Source organism: Mycteria americana, chromosome 2 (genome assembly GCF_035582795.1).
Source record: "Mycteria americana isolate JAX WOST 10 ecotype Jacksonville Zoo and Gardens chromosome 2, USCA_MyAme_1.0, whole genome shotgun sequence".
In the NCBI taxonomy this organism is placed as follows: Eukaryota; Metazoa; Chordata; class Aves; order Ciconiiformes; family Ciconiidae; genus Mycteria; species Mycteria americana.
The window spans coordinates 167,533,833-167,554,746 of record NC_134366.1 but is presented as its reverse complement, the minus strand read 5'-3'; the positions used below and the strand labels follow the sequence as shown (position 1 = coordinate 167,554,746).

Sequence of the window (20,914 nt, the reverse complement as noted above, 5' to 3'; positions counted from 1 at the left end):
TACAAAACCCAGGAAGAACTACTTAATGACTTAAAAAACTTTAGCCTTTGCTCTCATGAAACAATGGTGCTTTTATTTTAGAAATAATGAAACATATTCCCTACATGGTAATACGTGTTCGCCCAGGTCTCCGAGTTGGGTGTGAAGGTGATGGACTCAGACTGTCTCCACAGCGTAAAATGAAAGCTGCTAATTGCACTGATTGGTTTAAAACCTGTTTAATTGTCTAAAATTAAAGAAGAGATGTTATGGATCAATGAATGGTCGTACAACTCCTGCTCCCAATCTCTCCTGTCTGCTCAGTTGTTTCAGTGCAGTTGTCTATGGGCTGGTTGAGAGAACTTATCCAGGTTACAAATAACTCTTTTTAAACAAGTTTTGTATGTAGATTGTTTTGCAAATTGAATATAGAGCACTTGGCTGCACAGAGGTTAACAGGTATAGTTAGACAGCAATAAACTTACCGGCAAGAAAGACTGAGCAGCTCAGGGGAAAAAGAGTGGGAAGAGCATCAAACTGTTTTGTCACCAGGAAACTATAACACCTTGCACTGAAGAAGTTAAGCCTGGAATTAAGTGTCCATATCTTACATGGCTAGACTTGTGACCGAGGAACCGGCACGTCCAGTTTCAGGACTGTAAATTGGGCATTAATCTGGAGTATGTTTTGAGAGCGTAGTTTGAAAACTTGTTTCGGTGGCAGTGCCACCCGAACTGGTTGTTGGGCTATTTGCAGGCTAATGAGGTTCGCTGCCCACTGCTGCGTAGCTACTGAAACAGGCGTCATGGTGTGAGTGCATGGGCCAAGCCCTGGCTGAATTTCGGTAATATCTGTAATGAGTATTACGTCCTCCAAGTGACCCAAGGGAAGTCTAGAAATATGAATTGCAGTGACGTGGGGGGAATGCAAAATACTGAAATTTATGGCATGGTACTACTGGCAAACTGGGAAATATTTTTGTAAATATTTGTATTTTTGGTTCCAAGCATTCAGTTTTGGGGAGGATAAAACTTTTGCTCTAGCAATTAAAAAAAAAAAATTAAATTCAGGAAGTTTTGGGTTTTTTTTAAAGTTCAGCAGTAATAAAAATGCATCTCAAAGTGGGAACATGCAAAGGGGCTCAAGTAGTAAATACTCTAATTAGTATTACTACTTCATTCTACTTCATAAAATGCTAAAGGATTTTTGTCTTAAAAATACTGGTATTATAATAAAAGTCAGTATGGTTGGAAAGTCAAGCACTGGAAGCTCATTAAGTGTCAAAGTCAAGACTGATATTGTCTGTTACAGATCCTTAGGTCTGTGATCACATAATTTACCGTTCTCTCTCACAGGACTACTGCTTCATTTAGGCAATTAAATAGCACTTGGTTTGTGTCCTATACAGAGCTTTGCATCCTCCCTGTGGCTTAATTAATTTTCTTGTGGGTGCTTATGGGACATTTTTATTGATTTGCTTCTTCAACGAAAACAACTTTTCATAAAATGCTTGTGGGGAAAAAAGGGAAAGTGATGCATTGAAGTTTAGGGTAAAAAGTTTCCGTAACTTTATATGTTCAATTTAAGACATCTAGGGTGAGGGTTTTTAAAAGCAATTATCACATTTAAGCACAGATGCTAAAAATTTCAGCTATAGAAACACATGATACTTTTCAAAGCATGCTGCAAGATGCCATGCTGAGCAACCATAAAAGGAGGAAGACAGGATTAATGAACACTGTTTCTGTATCACAAATGAACTCTTTGAGAAAAGTATTATTCTCCTGAAAAATCTGTTGAAAATTTCCCTTCATAAAACCTCATGTTTACTTCTCAGTATTTTCCAGCTTCTGTAACAACTGAGGCAGAGTCTTGTTTTACAGACACCCCACCTTGCTATGTAGCCCTAACTCATATCTAGGTCAGGTCCATCAACAATGCTCAAGGAGTTAGAGATCCTGCACAAATGCAGTATATGACTGTGATGATAAAGAGTCCTAGAAATAGCTGATGCAAAACCAAATGGAAATGAAAGCTGTACAAGGCAGTACTAATTTTAAATTGTTATTGTTTTTACTACTTCATTTCTGTGGGACCATTCACACTGAACAGCTATGCAAAGTGCACTTGGTTTCACACCTGTGAAAGTAAAGTGCTTTTCCTATTGTTTGTCAATAAAGCCAAACCACGTAACGGGGAAAAGGAGAAGCCGGTATCTGCTGTGCCCTCAATCATAGAATCATAGAATGGTTTGAGTTGGAAGGGACCTTAAGGATCATCCAGTTCCAACCCCCCTGCCATGGGCAGGGACACCTTCCACTAGACCAAGTTGCTCAAAGCCCCATCCAACCTGGCCTTGAGCACTTCCAGGGATGGGGCATCCACAACTTCTCTGGGCAACCTGTTCCAGTGCTTCACCACCCTCACAGTGAAGAATTTCTTCCTTCTATCTAATCTCAATCTACCCTGTTTCAGTTTAAAGCCATTACCCCTTGTGCTATCACTACATGCCCTTGTAAAAAGTCCCTCTCCAGCTTTCTTGTAGGCACCTTCAGGTACTGGAAGGCTGCAATAAGGTCTCCCCAGAGCCTTCTCTTCTCCAGGCTGAACAACCCCAACTCTCTCAGCCTTCCTTCATAGGAGAGGTGCTCCAGCCCTCTGATCATTTTTGTGGCCCTCCTCTGGACTCGCTCCAACAGGTCCATGTCCTTCTTATGTTGGGGGCCCCAGAGCTGGATGCAGTACTCCAGGTGGAGTCTCACCAGAGCGGAGTAGAGGGGGAGAATCACCCCTCTCAACGTGCTGGTCATGCTTCTTTTGATGCAGCCCAGGATACGGTTGGCCTTCCAGGCTGCAAGTGCACATTGTCAGGTCATGCTGAGCTTCTCATCACCCAAGACCCCCAGGTCCTTCTCCTCAGGGCTGCTCTCAATCCATTCTCCACCCAGCCTGTATTTGTGCTTGGGATTGCCCTGACCCCTGTGCAGGACCTTGCACTTGGCCTTGTTGAACTTCATGAAGTTTGCACAGGCCCACCTCTCAAGCCTGTCAAGGTCCCTCTGGATGGCATCCCTTCCCTCCAGTGTGTTGACCGCACCACACAGCTTGGTGTTATCAGCAAAGCTGCTGAGGGTGCACTCAATCCCACTGTCCATGTCACCGACAAAGATGTTAAACAGTACCAGTCCCAATACCGACCCCTGAGGAACACCAGTCGTCACTGGCCTCCACTTGGACATGGAGCCATTGACTGCAACTCTTTCAGTGTGACCATCCAGCCAGTTCTTTTTGACCAAGTGGTCCATCCATCAAATCCATGTCTCTCCAATTTAGAGACAAGGATGTTGTGCGGGACAGTGTCAAATGCTTTGCACAAGTCCAGGTAGATGACGTCAGTTGCTCTTCCCTTATCCACCAATGCTGTAATCCTGTCATAGAAGGCCACCAAATTTGTCAGGCACAATTTGCCCTTAGTGAAGCCACACTGGCTGTCAGCAGTCACCTCCTTATTTTCCATGTGCCTTAGCATAGTTTCCAGGAGGATCTGCTCCAGGATCTTGCTGGGCACAGAGGTGAGACTGACTGGCCTGTAGTTCCCCGTGTCTTCCTTTTTTCCCTTTTGGGGTTATGTTTCCCCTTTTCCAGTCAGTGGGAACTTCGGCAGACTGCCACGACTTCCCAAATGTGATGGATAGTGGCTTAGCAACTTCCTCTGCCAGTTCCCTCAGGACCTGCGGATGCATCCCATCAGGTCCCATGGACTTGTGCACCTGCAGGTTCCTTAGATGGTCTCAACCCTGATCTTCTCCTACAGTGGGTCGTTCTTCATTCTCCTAGTCCCTGCCTTTGCCTTCGGCGACTTGGGCGGTGTGGCTTGAGCACTTGCCAGTGAAGACTGAGGCAAAAAAGTCATTTAGTATCTCAGCCTTCTCCATATCCCGGGTAACCAGGTCTCCTGTTTTTTTCCGGAGAGGGCCCACATTTTCCCCAGTCTTCCTTTTATCACCAATGTACCTACAGAAGCTTTTCTTGTTGCCCTTGATGTCCCTGGCCAGATTTAATTCTATCAGGGCTTTAACTTTCCTAACCTGATCCATGGCTACTCAGACAATTTCTCTGTATTCCTCCCAGGCTACCTGTCCTTGCTTCCACCCTCTGCAGGCTTTCTTTTTGTGTTTGGGTTTTCCCAGGAGCTCCTTGTTCATCCATGCAGGCCTCCTGGCATTTTTGCCTGACTTCCTCTTTGTTGCGATGCAATAAGGGCATCTACACTCTCTTCATGGATTCCAGCTCCAGAAGCAGGCTGAAGCCCTATGCAATACTTAACCTGCTCTATATGTGAACTTTGCATTCTCTAGCACTCTGTAGGGGTTTTCATTATTATTATATGAGAGTTGGCTAAGGGGAAGTCAACTGATATTGGCTAGGCATGGAGGCTAGAACAAGGAACTACTCAGTGGACTGAAGAGAGGGAACTGGTAGCTGTGTTTGATGAACACTTGTGTATGCAGGAGCTTATCTGCGAGTGGCTAGACAGAAGTTGGGGCAAGAGAGTAACTGCAGAAAGTACCTGGAAAGAGCCTTTGAGGAAAATAGGAAAGATACACCTGTGAATGAAAACTGGGACTGGGAGCTGAAAGGTAGCGAAAGAGGTCAGATGAGATATGCAGGAAAGACAGGGAATGCATGGGTGGAGAGTGGACCTTGAACTTAGTCAATAAGGAAACTAGGACAGAATGAGATGAATAAACAGACCAGGATCAGATTCCCTCTTGAGGTGAGAGAAGGAATGAGTGTATAGAGACCATACTGCCTTGAGGAGCCTGACTCAAGATTCATAAATACTGTTACTCCTGTGTTTTCAGAAGATACCACTGAAACTCCTTTGTATCTTGGTATCTTCTGTTGTTGTCTACTTTGAGAGGGCACTTACAATTGACGCTAGTTATCCTGTTACCTGGATCTGCTGTTGTGTGTGACGAGTTAATCTGACCTCGTGCTGGTGATGAGTTATGTGGGTTTTAATATGATGGCACATGGTGGAATTTCTGGAAGAACTTGAGGGTATTTTTGTTTAAGCTGTGGAAACTGTGATTCAGAGTTGCAAAGACTTTGCTTTAATCTGGCTCTGTCACCTGGCCAGGCACCCCAGCAGTGATAGTTTTTCTCCTCCTCTTCTGACCTCCAACAGACAGAGCTCCCAGGACATTTTGACTAGGCCAGATACCAAAGCTCAGAGATTCCAGCTCTGATTTTTCATCTTTGGTAAAGAATAAGCTTTTATGAATGTGGCCTTTACACAGGCTTGTGATTGTGCAAAGCAGAACTGTATGAAGTAACCGTATGTAAAAAGTAACAAACCACGTGTCATACTGATGCTCAACCAGTGGTTCTAACTATGTGAAAGATTTGGGACAAGTACTTTTCTTGGCAGGAGAATCCACCCTACTCGCTGTAGTGAGGCTGGGTGACTCAAGGACCAGAGAATGTTCTTTCAATGCCAAGGTAAGGATGAATATTACTCATGTCCTAAAAAGAGCACAATCCCTTCCTTTCATGGGTGGTGAGTGCCTGAGCATGCATGTGCTTTCATCTTTATTGCTCCTCGTAGAAAACATTCTCCAGAAGCTGGCAGATACAGTAGTGAGCAGGGATGGGAAGAGGGGCAAAAAGGGGCACTAGGAGTCCCAGAGGTGCAGATGGTGAGTCAAGGCAGCACGCTAAAGACAAAGGCAGACTCCTAAATGTTGCTTTTCATCAGCTCAGAATATCCATGCATGACTCTGCTATAATGTTGCTCTGTCATTCAGATCAAATGAGACAAATTAAGTAAATTAGCAGAGGAGTGTGACCACAGCCTCTGGAAAGGTCTGGTCTTCCTTTCTGCCTTGTATTTGGGTTCCTGACATAAATTCTAAGCAACACGTTTCTGTATTAGCTGTCTCATGCAAGTCATTCTCAGCAAGAGGAATATTGGTGGGGTGAGCATTGGTAGAGTACAGCTGCTCAGTCAGTCTTTCTGCTGGGGCCCAAGACTCAGCCTGGCTGTGGCCAAGCCCTCCTTGGCAGTCACCTTTCTCTGTCCTTACATATCTGCATCTGCAGCAACTAATGTAGTAAAACTCAATAGAAGACTATTTAATGCTGTGAGTAGGCTAACAGAGCAGAATGTGACACCAGCTAAGAGAGAGACCTTGTTTTACACACAAATTATTTCATTTCCTCACACTCTCCCTTTCATACGCACAAGCACCAAGGATGTTTGTTCAGGTAGTCCGGCCAGAATTACTTGTGGTGACATGGAGGACAATGGACACAGACCACTGAGTCCCCATCATCATGTCTTCTGGTTGTTCCCCGATTGGCAAGCTCGGTGTTTGGATGTGTCTTTTGTGCTCTTTAGGACCTGATGGTAATTTTCATCTTTTGCGCCTTCACCTTGCCCCACCCCGTGAGTCATTGGCAACACTGCTGATTTACTGTCTCGTGTCTTCTCTGGGTGCGGTCTGCCCTCTGCTTTCCTGATCTGGGTGTCTTGAGGAGCTACACGTAGACATGCCATGGCATCAATGACCTGCTGAGCACGTGCCCTTCTTCAGCTCCTTCTGCTCCCCACACTCACACTTCCATTCGTACTGATCTTAACATTTTTGTTAGAAATCTCCGCGCTCCCACCCCTGCTAGAACCTTGACTGCAGCTTCCCATAGGTCCTGGTGAGTTAAGGAGGGACCCGCCTTCCTTTTGGCTACGGGGTGTAGTTTGTTCTCTCTCTTCTTTTATATCTGATCTAAAGGCATTTGCTTCAAGGAGCCCTTATACGCGATGGATTTTTCTATCCAGGCCAAAAGACAAGAATAAAGTATGGGGTAAAACTGTGAGGCTGGTTGTTAGGCTAAAGATCCTAATTATTTCAGCGTCCGGCAGAGAAGGCTAGAAAATAAAGAAGAGGAAAATTGCAGACATTAGCCCCCACCGTTTTTTGAGATGGGGTGGTGGTAGAGAGGTCGCTTCCACCACGGCAGGAAGATCATCAAGTTGCCCTTACAGCTAAGCACTGGTAACGACGCAGAGGAATACAGCAGAGATGGTCAGAAAATGCCCAAGTGATGGCAAGAGATGGCTCAGTCCCAGAGTCATGGTGAACGGGGTTTGGGGCTCAGGAGTCAATATTTGTGATGCAGATCATCATATCAATATTTTCTAGGTTAAAAACTGTTTTGTCAGACTAAGAAATATATAGGTTTTGTGGCCTTCTGCCTGTGGCTGAATTTCACTTGGCACACTGAGATATAAGCAGCGATGTTTAAAGAATATTTGTATAAGCTATGTCTCAGTTAATATATATGCATTATTTTTCTTACAATAGGAAATTATTTAGGTTTATTACTGTAATTAATACTGAAATGAATTCTTGTTTTCACAATTTCTACTCTTTACACTTAACTGAGTACATCTGCAGTATGACAAGAAAATAATATTGTTTAGGAAGGATAATGAGATTCGTACACAGTCATTTGTACTGAAATTAACTACAGTAACAGACATCATGGAATTCAACACTAAATTCATTAATATTTAATACATACAGCGTTTATGATGATTTAGGAGTGAAAGTGATAAAACTGGTATTCAATGGTTGTTAGTGTAGAAACACAACAGAAAAGCAACAAAACAGAAAAACTTGAGGCAGAAGTGGGTGTTATGAGTATTCCAGTGGTACTAGTTGTGTTGCATCATGGAAGTACCTGTCTTCAAGATCCTATTACAAAAAAAAACCCTAAAGAAATAATTTAATACCCAAATTCATAACCTAGGACCTGAATCAAAAAATTAGGGTATTCACCAGACTGTTGATACATGTTGATATACTGCTCGCTGAAGCAAATGTAAAACTTCTGAAGTGCACTGGGATAAAAATAAACTTGTAAAACAGTTATGGTCTTAGGAATGAGGCTAAATATCCACCTGAACTACACATCTCAAATGTTTTTGAACTTGTTAACATGGTGGAAATTCTTATTTTCCTCCAAGCTTGTCCAATTATCTTGTAGTTAATTATGCAAAGGTACCAGGTTCATTAAGACACGCGTTTGTAATCATTGGTGGTAAATTAAAACGCCTTCGGTATGGAAGGGCTGTGTCACTGTGAACTGTGCAAGTCCCATTCTCCCCAGGGTCCTGGGGCAGGGATGAGGCTGCTCCGGGCCAAGGCTATGGAGAGGGGCACGGTGACTTCACTCCAGCAGGCAGAGCCTCGGGCCAACCGCGGCTTGAGCGGTGACGGGAGAAGTATCCCCCTTGCCTCCATGTATCTAAGCCCCGTCCCGCCTGGATCCCGGCCCTTAACAGCCCGCGGGAAGCGGCGGCGGAACGACGGGCACGGCTCAGGACAGCAGGGAACTCGGCCGTGCGTGTGAGGGGAAGAGGCGACGCCGCAACTGCGCAGGCGCCGCCCAACAGCCGCGGCTCAGCCGTTGGGCGGTGCGTGCGCTCCCTCCCTGCCCTCGCGCCCCGCCCTCTCCCCCTCCCTGCCCTCGCGCTCTCTGTGCGACGTCGCTGAGGAAGAAGCCGCCGTGTCGGACGCGGCAGATTCGCCATAACCCGCCGCCCGGCTAGTCTCACCCCCACCGCCCCCACCGATTAAAATAATATTTTCTTTACCAAAGGGGGAGGCCCGCGGGGCCTCGGCGCAGCCCGCGTGAGCCCGGCCCGCTGGCGCGGAAGTGATTTTTGTTTTTCCCTTCCCTCCCCCCCCCCCCCTTTTATTTTTAAACCAGGCCGCGCCGCTTGGCTTTCGGTCAGCTCCCCCGCTGCCCCCCCCCTTTCCCCGCCGCGGTTATGGAGGCTGCGGCTGCAGGTGAGCGGGGCGGCGCGGGGCCGGCCGCAAGTGGCGGGCCGGGGAGGGCGGGGGAGCGCGCACGGATCCTCTTACAGCAGGGCCGGCGCTGGCTGGGGGAGTGGGGGGGAGAAAGTAGTTCCGGCGGCGGCTCGTGTCACGCTCCATCCGCACGAGAACTAGTTCCCTGACAGCCGGGCCGGCTGCTGCTCCCCCCGCCCCGACCGTCATCGCGCCTTCGCTGGCGGCAGAGGGGGGGAGTGGGGGGCAGCGGCTGCCAGCCGCCCTGGGCGTGTTGTGGGACAGCCTCGCCTGGGGAGCCGGGGCCTAGGCCGGGCGGCGCCCCACGGCCGGGTTGAGGAGGGCCGCGGGCCGCCGTGTGCGTGTGGGGAGGCGGCGGGGCTGCCCCAGCGCGGGTTCCCTGGGGGGGTGGCGGCCGTGGCCCTCCGCACCGCGCCAGGTCCCTCCGCGGTCAGGGGGCTCCGAGTGGTGCCTGGGAGGGCGCTGGGGCAGCCCGGGCTCGGGAGCCCCGGGGAGCCCCGGCTGCCTGTCCCCTCGTTCCTGTTCAGGGGCATGTTTGGGAACGCCCGGAAGAGAGCAGCTGCCGGGCTGCTTACTATTTGTATTGCACTAGTGCACGTCTGGATTTAAAACGGTCATGCTTTCCTTTGACAGCTTGTGTAAATAGTTTTAGCTCAAGAGCCTAAAAGTTCAGCTGCAGCAAGGAGATAAGTTAAAGTTAGATGCTTCCACTGCATTGTCATCTCAGTCCTTTATGTGCCTTATATTGGCCTGACTTTCGTGGGGATTATGTGTGTAAGTAAAATTACACAGATGTGGTAGCCATAGTAATATTGTGTACGTGCTTTCTGCATTTCACAATCTCTGTGTGTTCGTTGCAGCAGAAGTTTGTGAAGTGATGTTGCAACAGCTTAGTGCTAGTTAATTACCCCGGATACTTAAATTTGGCATTTGGTTGTCATTCCCTGAGATGACGTTTAAATTTTTAGAATCCTAAGTTATTTCTAGCTGTCCTGTGGAGTGTTTACAGACAATTAGTTTACAACTCAAACAGGATTTTATGCCAAAGAGAACAGCACTATAAGGAGAAAACTTGTATGTAAATAGCAGAATATCTAACAGCTGCTGTGTTATTTAAGTGCTATTGTAAAAGCTTTCTAGGACTGCTTCACCTTCTCTGATCCAACTTTAGATGAAACATTAATTCTCTTTCTACTAGTACTACTACTGCTGCTAATAAATCCAATTTATTCAAGCACGTTTGTCTTAATAAAAAGTGTTCTGAGGGTAATTGAACCCAGAACTGTCACAAGCATCCAGCCTGTTCGGAGTTGCAACTGCAGAACTGTATCTGCCTACAGATGCGTTTCTGTGAAGTGTGCTTCCAAAAATCAGGTTCAGGGTATTTCAGCCAGGGTATCCTGATGCCGATGGCTGGTCACATAGTTTGTGCTTATTCTTTGAGAGGTGCTCAGTGTTTTCGGTATCTCTGGTAGTGTGGATTAGGTAACGATACTGTCTGATGGTGTGTTTTAGTGGTAACTTCTACAGTGTTGTATTTAGCCACGTGAGGGCGATCTTAGAACATTAAAAAAACCTAAAGTCTTCCTCTAAGTGTATATATTAAGGAGCTTTTTTTTTTTTTATGGTGGAAAGATACTTTGTTTATATGTTTGATAAACCGATTATTCTAAACTGCTGCAGATAAATTAATTTCGTAGTTATTAGAACATCCTTTTTCCTCCAGTTCTGAATTTTGTATATTCTAGCCAAGATAAGTGTGTGTAGGCAGTGTCTTCTTTTGAAGAACTTTACTTAACTTTTTCTGGGAACGTTTGTAAAGCTGATGTGTGTAAAAGAAAAAAATACTTATGCTTTTATTTGCTTTCATTAGCTGAATTTCAGTAGTTTTAAACTCAAGTTTTTTTTGACAAATCTAGTAATAGACTAGTTAAATACAGTATGCTTGGTTATGGTGAGAGTGTGAGGACGCGCTTCAGGCAAAGAAGAGAGATAAGAGCCTTGTGCCCTTTTCCCGTTCCATCGTGTGGCATGAGGCAGGCTCTGGTTTCTGGTAATATCTTAGACAACTCTGAAGCAAGTCACCTGGATACTTAGCCTTCCAGTAACTCAAGTTAACCATCTAAAATTGATCTACCAAAAAGCAGAACTCTAGCCTGTTACTAGTCTGTTTCTCTACCTTTGTATTGGAGCTAATGATGTCTTTATGTCAAATATTTAGAGATTTCCAGAGGTACTGTGTTATATTGGTGAAATACTGTAATATTTGAACGCTGTAGTAACTGAGCTGTATTAAAGTCTACATTGTGTAGTGCTGTTGTGACTTAGAAGAAATCTAAGAAAGCATAAATAATCTGGATCTTAATTTTGTGGCATGCCTGACACATCGTGTCTCTAACAGTGACTCATGATGGATGTCTAAATAGAGAAGTGTAAGAACAGGGCAAGCTCACAGTGATATTTGTCCAGAAGACTCTCTTAGGCCTTCTTACGGGCTTGCTGAGCCCCGAATAGTGTCTTTCCACTTCTTGATGGACTTCCCTTCCAAGAATTTTATCTCCAAGTGGATGCATTCCTGTCTTACAGTTATATGAAGAACTGCCTCCTTTCATGTTCTCTGCTTCTTCCAGTGCAAGGAGAGATCAACTGAAAAGAGCAGACAGTAGTTTCAGAGGGATCATTTGCTGGCCATCTCCTCCATGACATGTGGTTTCATCATTCTTCATTTTACTCTTTGCCTTTTCTCCACCCCTCAGCTCCATCCTTCCCAGGCAGAAAAATTCTAATTTATTTAACTGTTTCTCATATGGAACTGTGCTGTGTTGTCAATTGTCCTTATCTTTGTACCTTTTCATGATTAGTTTTTAATTATTATTATTTTAGGTTTTTAGTTTTTCAAGTTAGAGGAACAATATCCAGAGATGTAAGCCCGGTGTGGACTTCTGCAGCAGTAATCTTCGTTTCTGGTTTTTATAGGTCTACGTGTTACAGGACCATCTGTTTTATAGGACTGTCCATTATAACTGTAAGGTTTTGGTTTTGAGTAGTGTGGTTCTTAGCTTTGTTTTGAGGCTGTCTTTAAAGTGTTTGCCAGAACTCAGAGATCTTTCATAGAAAACCTCTCCAAACCCTTATAGAGCGACAGCAAATTGAAAAGCTTGTTTTGCTACGGGCTCACCTTCTTTAAAGGGTCTTTTCATACACGGATTACTTTCTACTACACAGGCTCTCAGGCAGGCCTGTTACTGCTGAGGTGTGTTAAAAAAATGCTGCATTCTACTTTTTATTTTTCAAATTGATAAAATTATCCATATTGACCTGCCTTGCTCTGTTCTTCCATTTAATTTGTCACAATTTCCAATCTTTTTTTTGTTTTCCTTGTTTAACAAAACTTTAACTTTTATAAAGATGTTTTCTTCTACTAAAGCTACCTTTCACTGCTGTTTAGCTGTGCTAGATTTTTTTCTTCCCCTTTCTAAAATCTTCTTTGATCATTAGCATCAAATATGATGCTTTTAAAGTCTTCGTGCTGCTTTCAAGGATTTAACTCTTCTTGAAACCTTTCTAGTCCTTTTTGTCGTTTGCTGTTTTGTGAAAGATGCTTTTTATCTTTATATAGTTCACATTGTTGAAGTTAAACACAAACATTTGGCTCTTTATCACTCTTTTAAAGGATTTTTGAGTGCTGCTTTAATCACGGTTACAGAGTGTGTCACTTTGAATGCGGTCCTGTGTTTCACTGCTGGTAAAGTCAAGAACTGTTTCTCCTCGTGTGGTTTCCCTGACTGCTTGCTGTGTGAAGCAGTCATAAATGGTGTCTAAACGTTTAATCTTGGCATCCTGTCCTGACCTGACATTTAACCAATCTGCATAAGGGTAATTGAAGGCTACACTATATTGTTGTTTCTGTCTTTGTAATCTCTTTTATCCCCTTCAGTGTGTCACAGTCATTCTTACCATTGTGGTCAGACTGTTGCTAATGTAGTCCTAACACTGTGCTTTTTCTGTACAATGCGAGCGTTTCAGTCCTCAGGGATTCTGATACTTGTTAAAAAAGCCTGTTAATCAGATTTGGCCCTAAGCCGCTTCTAACAGATGGCATTGCTTCACAAACAATACAGCCTACTTTCTGTCCTCAATATTTTGAGGTGGCAGTGTCCCCCTGGCATCACAACAACATTTTTCATAAACTTGTTTGAATGCCTGTCTGCCAATAATCCTTGTCTACAGCTAGGCATTCTGCTTTTGACACCTTATTAGGCTTCTTGCATTATTGTAGTAATATGTAGGTTTATCTTTTTAAAAGCAGCTACAAAGAAATGGAAAACAAACCCGACAATTTGTTTCAATTGTTCTTTGTTGTTTCCTGTTAAAATTTTACTAATTTCTGTGTCATCCTTGATTTGAAAATAGTCTTCATGATTTTACCACTGCAAGGTGAATCACCTTGATCTGTGGTCTTTTGCACTTGTCACCTACCCTTCAGTCTTGAATTTAAAAACATTTTCATAATCTGTTTCATAATCTGTTGGGTTGGATGAAGCCCGTTGCTCCTCTGTATTTTTTCTCAACTTGTAATGTTCCCTTAGGTATATATGAAGCTATCAATTTAGTTCTGCTCACGTCATGCAGTCATGTCCCAAGCACCTTAACTAGTGCTTTTTTTTTTCTGCTTTTGTTTTCTCTGTCCTAGTGTATTTGTATTGTATAGATTTTTAAATGCAGTTTATTTCTTAATCAGAAACATTCACAAACTTCAGTGTAATTTAATCTCATATACTGTGTACCTCTCTGTAATGTCTAAGGGCGTCTATAAATGTAGTTTACCTTGTAAAGTAAACTTGTGGCCTTGTTAGAAAAAATGTTGAATGTATATGATTAGGTTTTCCATAAAATCATATTAAGTGGTATTGATTTTACTATCATGTTTTCATTTTTGCAGGAATGCATCCTATATCAACATTGCCATAAGTTTCTTTCTTAATGTTAAAAAAAAAAATGTTTGTGGCATTTAGCTAATGATAATTAAATTGTCCTGATTTTAGTTAGCAGCTAAAAGTGAGAACAGACGTGGTCAGGTGCTCCTTTTCCTTGACTGAACGTACTCTGTATTGCAGGTTTTGTCTCGGTAGTGATCCTGTGCTGGTGAATTAAAAAATAGTTGCTTACTGTTCAGCATAGTTCAAATTCAGATGAAGGAAGCCCTAAAATAGCTTTCTATTCTCTCTGGCCTGCTGCTTTTAGTACAGTTAATTTGTTAATTTTGAACGTGGAATACTTGCGATGCTGCTGTTCTAATGGTAGCAAATGGTGGCAGGTTTTATATACTTTTTTTTAACACTTAATGAGGATAATGCTTTTGATTGGAGATATGCCATAATCCTGCATATTAATTTCTTGATGAATCAAAATAGGGAAAATAGCAGGAAACAGATATTGATTTACTTTTTTACTCTATCAAATGAAGATAAATAATATTAGTTTATAGCAGCATCTTTATTAAAATAACTAAAGTGTTATAAGGTCAAGGAAGAGGTCTAGGGAATAAATCTATGGCTAAATATAGCCTTCTGAGGTTAAAGTGTATGTAATCAAAAGTTACATTCATTTAAAGATCCTTTTTTGTAAGATAGGAGAATGCAGCTGTCAATTATTTACAATTTGCTGAAATTATGAAATAGTACTGATCACTTGAAGGTATTAAAAACACATAATCATACATTTCACAGTATTTAAAAAAATATGTTGATTTCTTTTTTAAACAGATTAAAGTAGATATTAAGTAAAAAAACCCACAACAAAAAAACTCCCTCCAGTGAAGCAATGAAAATCAGAGATACATTATAACATGTTTTTGAAAATTTCATATATTTGAAATAGCATTGAAAATGAAAAAAAATCTCTAACACGCACAGAGGAATAAGATCTGATGTCTAAGAAAAATATTTTTAATGTATTTGTCGTTAGTATAGGACATCATAATTCATTGTACTGTATGTGCCGATTCTTTCATGTTCAGTTCAAACTATTTTTTGCTGAGAAATAACATTGCTTATATTAAACACAAATTACTGGCTTTTTACATGTTGCTCTTATATTAACTGTTACCTCATGATTTCAATACTTCTATGTAAAGAAGCTCTCAAGGAAAGGTCTTGTTTATTGTTCTTAGATACTTCAATATCTTACATGCTCAGCATTTGTATATAAAGAGTTCTTTAATAAAAACAATAGTTTTATTGGAAGAATTGTACCCACTTTTTATTGCACTTGAAAGTTGAACAGAAACCCTTGTATTTTCTCAGTAATTCTCATGTTAGCTTATTATTACATTGTTTAGTATTATAATGGAAAATTTAACTCCATTGAATAAAGACAGCTTGTAGTTAATAGAGCTGTGGTCTAATAATTACAGATTTCAAGATAACATAGTGCAGGGGGAGAACAGTGGCTAGACAGTGAGGAAATCAGGTACTGAAGTGACATAAATATATATATATATTTTTTTATAAGCGTGTTGGACAGCAATGCAGTGCTATGCTTTGCTGGTAGATGAAACTACAATTTGTTTCTGATTGTATTGTAACGTTTGTGTTACCTAGTTGTAGACATTGTTAAAGTGTTAGATATTGGGAGTTTTAATAAGAATAAGTAATTGTTTTAGGAATATTTCGAAATTAGTGCTGCATTGTAGGCAGTTATCTCTGAATGTTGTAGTCCAGTGCTGAGATATATTTAGGTTGGACTGTAGGATTTGTTTTTTCTTGGTCCTCAAGCCTAGCTGTCTTTATAGGTATGGGCTTGGAGATTTGAGAGTAGCACAACCTTAAGGAAGTAAAACTTGTTGGAGAAAGATCAGAAACAACATTCTGGGGGAGTCTCTGTCGCAGGCTGATGGACATGGCTGCTGTTTTCCCACCTGCAGATTCAACGAGCAGCAAAGCTGAGTATGTATCCCTAAGACACGCTCTGCACACACCACACACGAGACACCAACATGGGAGGCGCTGCCTTCAACAGCACCTACGTATAGCACTGATAAAATATTAAGTAGAGACAGCCAAGTCCTCCTCTTCGGCTGGTAAGTCACTAGTGAAGGCACACACAGAGCACTCTCGAGATTCACAAGCACACACACATTCACGGATCCCCCAGGTACCGGCACGGCCCCTCTGTCTATCCGATACAACACCCACACACCAGGTTTGGGGAAGATGCAGACACTTGTCCCCCTGGCCCAGTAGCTGGCAGCAAGCACACGGGCTGTGACCCGTGGTCCCACTCCAGCTACTGGTGCTGAGCCCCTTACTCACTTCACTCACCCCAGGCCCCCCCGCAGCTGCACCTGGGACACGCAGTGGTCCCATCCCAGTGGCTGGAGGTGGGGATGGTGAAGGGGGGTTGAGGTCAGCTCATAACACTTTGTCTGTTCCGCTCCTTCCTCCTCACACTCTTCCCCTGCTCCAGCGTGGGGTCCTTCTCATGGGAGACAGTTCTTCACAAACTGCTCCAGTGTGGGTCCTTTCCACGGGGTGCAGTCCTTCAGGAATAGACTGCTCCAGCATGGGTCCCCCACGGGGTCACAAGTCCTGCCAGCAAACCTGCTCCAGTGTGGGCTCCTCTCTGTGTGTTGCAGCTTCCTTCAGGGCACATCCACCTGCTCCTTCATGGGCTGCAGGGGACAGCCTGCCTCACCATGGTCTTTGCCATGGGCTGCAGGGGAATCTCTGCTCCGGCGCCTGGAGCACCTCCTCCCCTGCCTTCTTCACTGACCTTGGTGTCTGCAGAGTTGTTTCTCTCCCATATTCTCACTCGTCTCTCCAGCTGCTGCACAATGGTTTTTACCCTTTCTTAAATGCATTATCACAGAGACACTACCAGCATCACTGATGGACTCAGCTTTGGGCTGTGATAGGTCCATCTTGGAGCCAGCTGGAACTGGCTCTGTCTGACATGGGGGCAGCTCCTGATGTCTTCTCACAAGAAGCCACCCCTGCAGCCTCCCCTCCGCTACCAAAACCTCGTCATGTAAACCAAATACACATAGTCCCACAGATGTTCCTAAAGTGTCCCAAATCTTCCTGTTCCTTGTTTCCCTTTTCTTACCAGATACAAAGTCCAGGTGGCCTTCTCCAAAGCTGTGCCTGCAGTTTCTTGGCATCCCATCAATTAGTAACTGGAGACTTTTGGTCCTTGGCATTGCCTGTTATCTCATCTGCCAGATTTGTGTCTCTGTGTATTCTTGTTCATCATTTATCCCATTAACTTGTTGACCTCCTTTGCATTGAAAACATCCTTGATCAGATAGCCTTACTATCTGAAGCAGACTCTCACCTTCCACGTACCCTTATAAATGATAAGACTAAAATCTTATTTAAGACGTTGATGTTTCTCATCTCATTCTTGGCTCACTACATTCTGCTTCCTGGCTGTACCCTTGGATGGACAACAGAAGAAGGACTTTTGTACAGTTGTTTTTAAGAGCTTTCATGCAGAGAACATTAAAAAAACAGAACAAACTTTTCACCTAATAATTGAATTTGCAACAAGTGCTGCGTGCTATGGCATGACTTACTCCAGATTTGGTAGACCTTAGTGGCGAAGAGTAAGTGGTCCTCTGGACCGGCACATCAGGTGAAGCGACGGAGAGTCCGGGCTGCTGTGTGCTCCCTGCTGCGCTGCTCCCTGTTAGCTCTTGCCGAGCTGCCCAGTGAACTGGAGCAGGGAGTTAAGTGACCCAAAACAAATTGGAAATGCAGCCAGGCACTGGAGAAGGAGCTGGTGGCGTGGAACTGGGAGAAGGAGAACAGACCTGAGGACGTGATTCTGAGCCGAAGGCATGTGTTTGTGTTTCTAATGATTCTAGCAGGTTTCGTAAAGAAACTACCACCACCCCAAGGCCTTTCTTTGCAAATCTTGATGTGCTTGTAGATAGGAAGAAAGAAGCAAAGGGAGTTTAGGATCAAGCACGTGAGGAACCACTTCTGTGGCTAAGTACATGGAGATCCTCTAGCTGTTTTGCTGGGGTAGAAGATGGCAAATCAGTGGCTTAAATTGTGTCTTTACAGGAAGAAGTAATGCCGGAGAAGAGACATGGTGGTTTTCTCTGTGGTGTAACTGGGTGTTAACCCTGGAAATAAAGATATCGTTTCTTACTTAATCAGAGTTAAGAATACCTGAATCTTCTGGCAGGATTCAGTAAGACCGTGTCTGGTAGCCGTACAGTATAATACGCCCAATGAAGACTGTGTTTGCTTTTGATCTGACCTGTCTAAATCTTGTGAAACCTGGAAGCTATGTTTACCTTTAAGATTTTACACTAAGAACGAGTACTGTTGGATTCTAACCAGGCTTCAACAGAGAGGGGCAAAGTTCTTGTAGCTGCAAGGAAAAGGGAGGTTGGAAACAGAAGTACAAGTTAACATGAGTAGTTATGTTGAAAGCTTGGAAGTGTATAGTAAGGAACAGGGAGAGAGAAGAGAGAGTCCGGTAAAGAGCATGGTGTAAGAGATGCAGGAGACAGAAAGGGAAGGGTTAAAAATGCATGATAGGAAGTGGGGAAAAAAAAAGAATTGAGGACAAACACTAGTATAACTTAAGAGATAAAGGAGTTACTGAACTGAGAATAAAGTTTATATTACATATGCTGAAGATGGGAAGAAATCTTTTAGATTTAATATACTTTATTATTTTTTTCACTTTCACCATTAGCATTACTAATGTCTGTAATACAATCGCAAATACCTAATTGTCATTAAAAAAAAAAAAGGAAAAAAACCCCAGCAAGACAAAGTCCTAGTGTAAGAATGACGTATAAGATTTTTAATTGCAGAAAGTTCTTGTTGTTAAGGATTTGATGGTAATGAGGCAGCAAGGTTTGTTTCGGCTCTGTTGCAAGTTGAGAAGCAAGTAAGTAGTTATTCATATTCTGAACTTTATCGCTGTGTATTGTAGGAGGGTTGACCAGGTGCATAAGTATGCATACTATCAACTTTGTTATTCCACAGGCCAACAGATATCCAATGAATTTTAATTTTTGTATTTAACTACGCAGTTCTAGTTCCTTTTAACAGTTGCAGAACTTCAAAGGCTATTACAGCAGTTTTTACCTATTGCTTGCATTGAAAAGAGTGGTGAAAAGTTTTGGATACATTAGAATGATTTATGGCATATAAATACAGATTTGTTTCCTTGCTCTGTGTTTCTTGTGATAATAGTTATTTAAAAATAAAACAAAACAATACCCAAGTCCTAGCCTATCTTTTATTCAAAATTAAAGTTTTTGATTAGTTAAAATTAACTCTGGACTAGGTTTTGTCATACAATGATCAAAAGTATATATATGACAAGATATTACCCGATTCCCTTAAATACTGTTAATTCCAGTGATTTTTCTAATACAAGTAATTCTTTCTCCTGCTTTCTCTCCTCTCTGCTCCAACTTTAAAGCAAAACAGGACAGGTACTGTTTTATGCTTTGTGAAAGGGATTGGGAATAAGGGAACCTGTTTCCTAGTCTGCAATTTTCTGTTTGTCTTTAGTAATCCATTTGTTAATCTCCCTTTGCTGTATATATGCTCGGTGTAAAGAAAAAAAATTGACTAATTAAGAAATACCCTGAGATCTTTGGAGGAATTAAAGAAACCATTGAAATGGCTTCACTTACGTTACAGCTTAATTTGCCGCTTCTCCATTTTAGAGGAAAATAACTGGTATTATTTATTTCGGTGTACGCTTAGCGCAGTTCATATGGGCAAACTGAAGATAATGAATTAACACAAAGCATGTTTAGTGAATGGAATGTTCCAAATTGGTTTTGGCTGAAATTCCTGTTGTTTGTTTACCTGCATACTTGATTACTGTTCCTTTCTTTCTCTGCATATTTAATTGCTGTCTAATTAATTGCTCTGTTGATTTCCTACATAATTAATTATTCACTAATTAATCATTGATTCCCTGCATAGTTAATTAACTTATTGCTTATTTGATTTTTACACTTAATTGACTATAATTCATTGCTCTATTGCTACACCACCTAATTAGCAACTGGTTAATCAATTATCCTTTGCTTACTCCTAATGTAGTTGTTTAGGCCCGTGATCAGCACAGTTTATCCTCTACTTTATGACCTTCTTTTCTGGTCATTCTTCCTAAAATAATTTCTTTACTCAGTTGTGTTTCCACCTCTGAGCAAAGCACATGTATCGTCTGCATATTCTCCTGATGCTTTCGGCACCTTCACTGACGCTCACTCTGTTCTCTGCCACCTGATCTGTTCGCTTCTGGTTTTCTTCCAGCTTTACTTTTGTTTGATGGTTTCCCGCGGTTTTATTACTTCATGTGAATCCTGAATGCTTCTTGGAAAGACTTTAAACAAGGGTTTGCATAATCGGGCACTTTAAACAACCAAACGGACTTTGGGAGATTCTTCTTGCTCTTCTGCCCCTCTCCACGTCCTCACTGAGAGGAGTGAAAGTGGTGTGTGAGTACTGATTATAGCTGTTGAAGGAGGAGACAGCAGACACAAAGCAGTGAGCCTGAACTTTTAGGGAAAACAACTAGCAGGTCAGGAAGCAGAAACAGTGGCACATAAAACCTGAAAATAGAAGTGTCAGCTAAATCATGGAGTTTCAATGTTCGGTGGTTTTCAAATGCTCGTAGGTTTTATAGTGTGAATCGTAAATGTGCATTTACATTTAGAGAGAACAGTTGTCATCTGCTGGGTCAATAACAGGCTTCATTCACTTTTTTTAAAAAATAAAAGAATAATACTAACTAGAGCAGAACTAGTTCAAAGGAACTGATTCAAAGGAGCATCTCCATTATAAACATACTGCAATCAAAATTAAAAAATGTGTGTGCGCTCAAGACAGCAGAATGCCTGAGAAAGAGCCCCACCGAGCTCTTAAGAACATGTTGAGTGTATTATACATTTTACATAGCTGCTTGTGTGTGTATTATAGAGTATATTTCAAACAACAGGAACAGTATTTGAGTTGTTTTTCAGAGATGTTTTAAAAGAGATGAAGGCATACTCTGCCTTTTAGTTTTGAGGT

General features: G+C 42.5%; 1 protein-coding gene across 4 annotated transcripts in view; it reads left to right on the top strand.

Moving 5' to 3' along the window:
• Positions 1–20,914, top strand: part of ZFAT (zinc finger and AT-hook domain containing) — a 149,009-nt gene that overhangs the window by 46,299 nt on the left and 81,796 nt on the right. For 2 of the 4 annotated variants that reach the window (XR_012774596.1, XM_075495318.1), the window contains exon 1: positions 8,522–8,837. The exons of 1 other annotated variant lie outside the window; for it this stretch is intronic. Coding sequence is in view for 1 of the 3 variants with exons in the window: in XM_075495318.1 (XP_075351433.1) it covers positions 8,819–8,837 (19 nt within the window). In the remaining 2 variants the exon portion in view is untranslated. Of the gene's footprint in view, positions 1–8,521; positions 8,838–15,673; positions 15,806–20,914 lie in introns of those variants that run through there. One more of the 4 variants, XM_075495319.1, reaches the window with a different exon arrangement.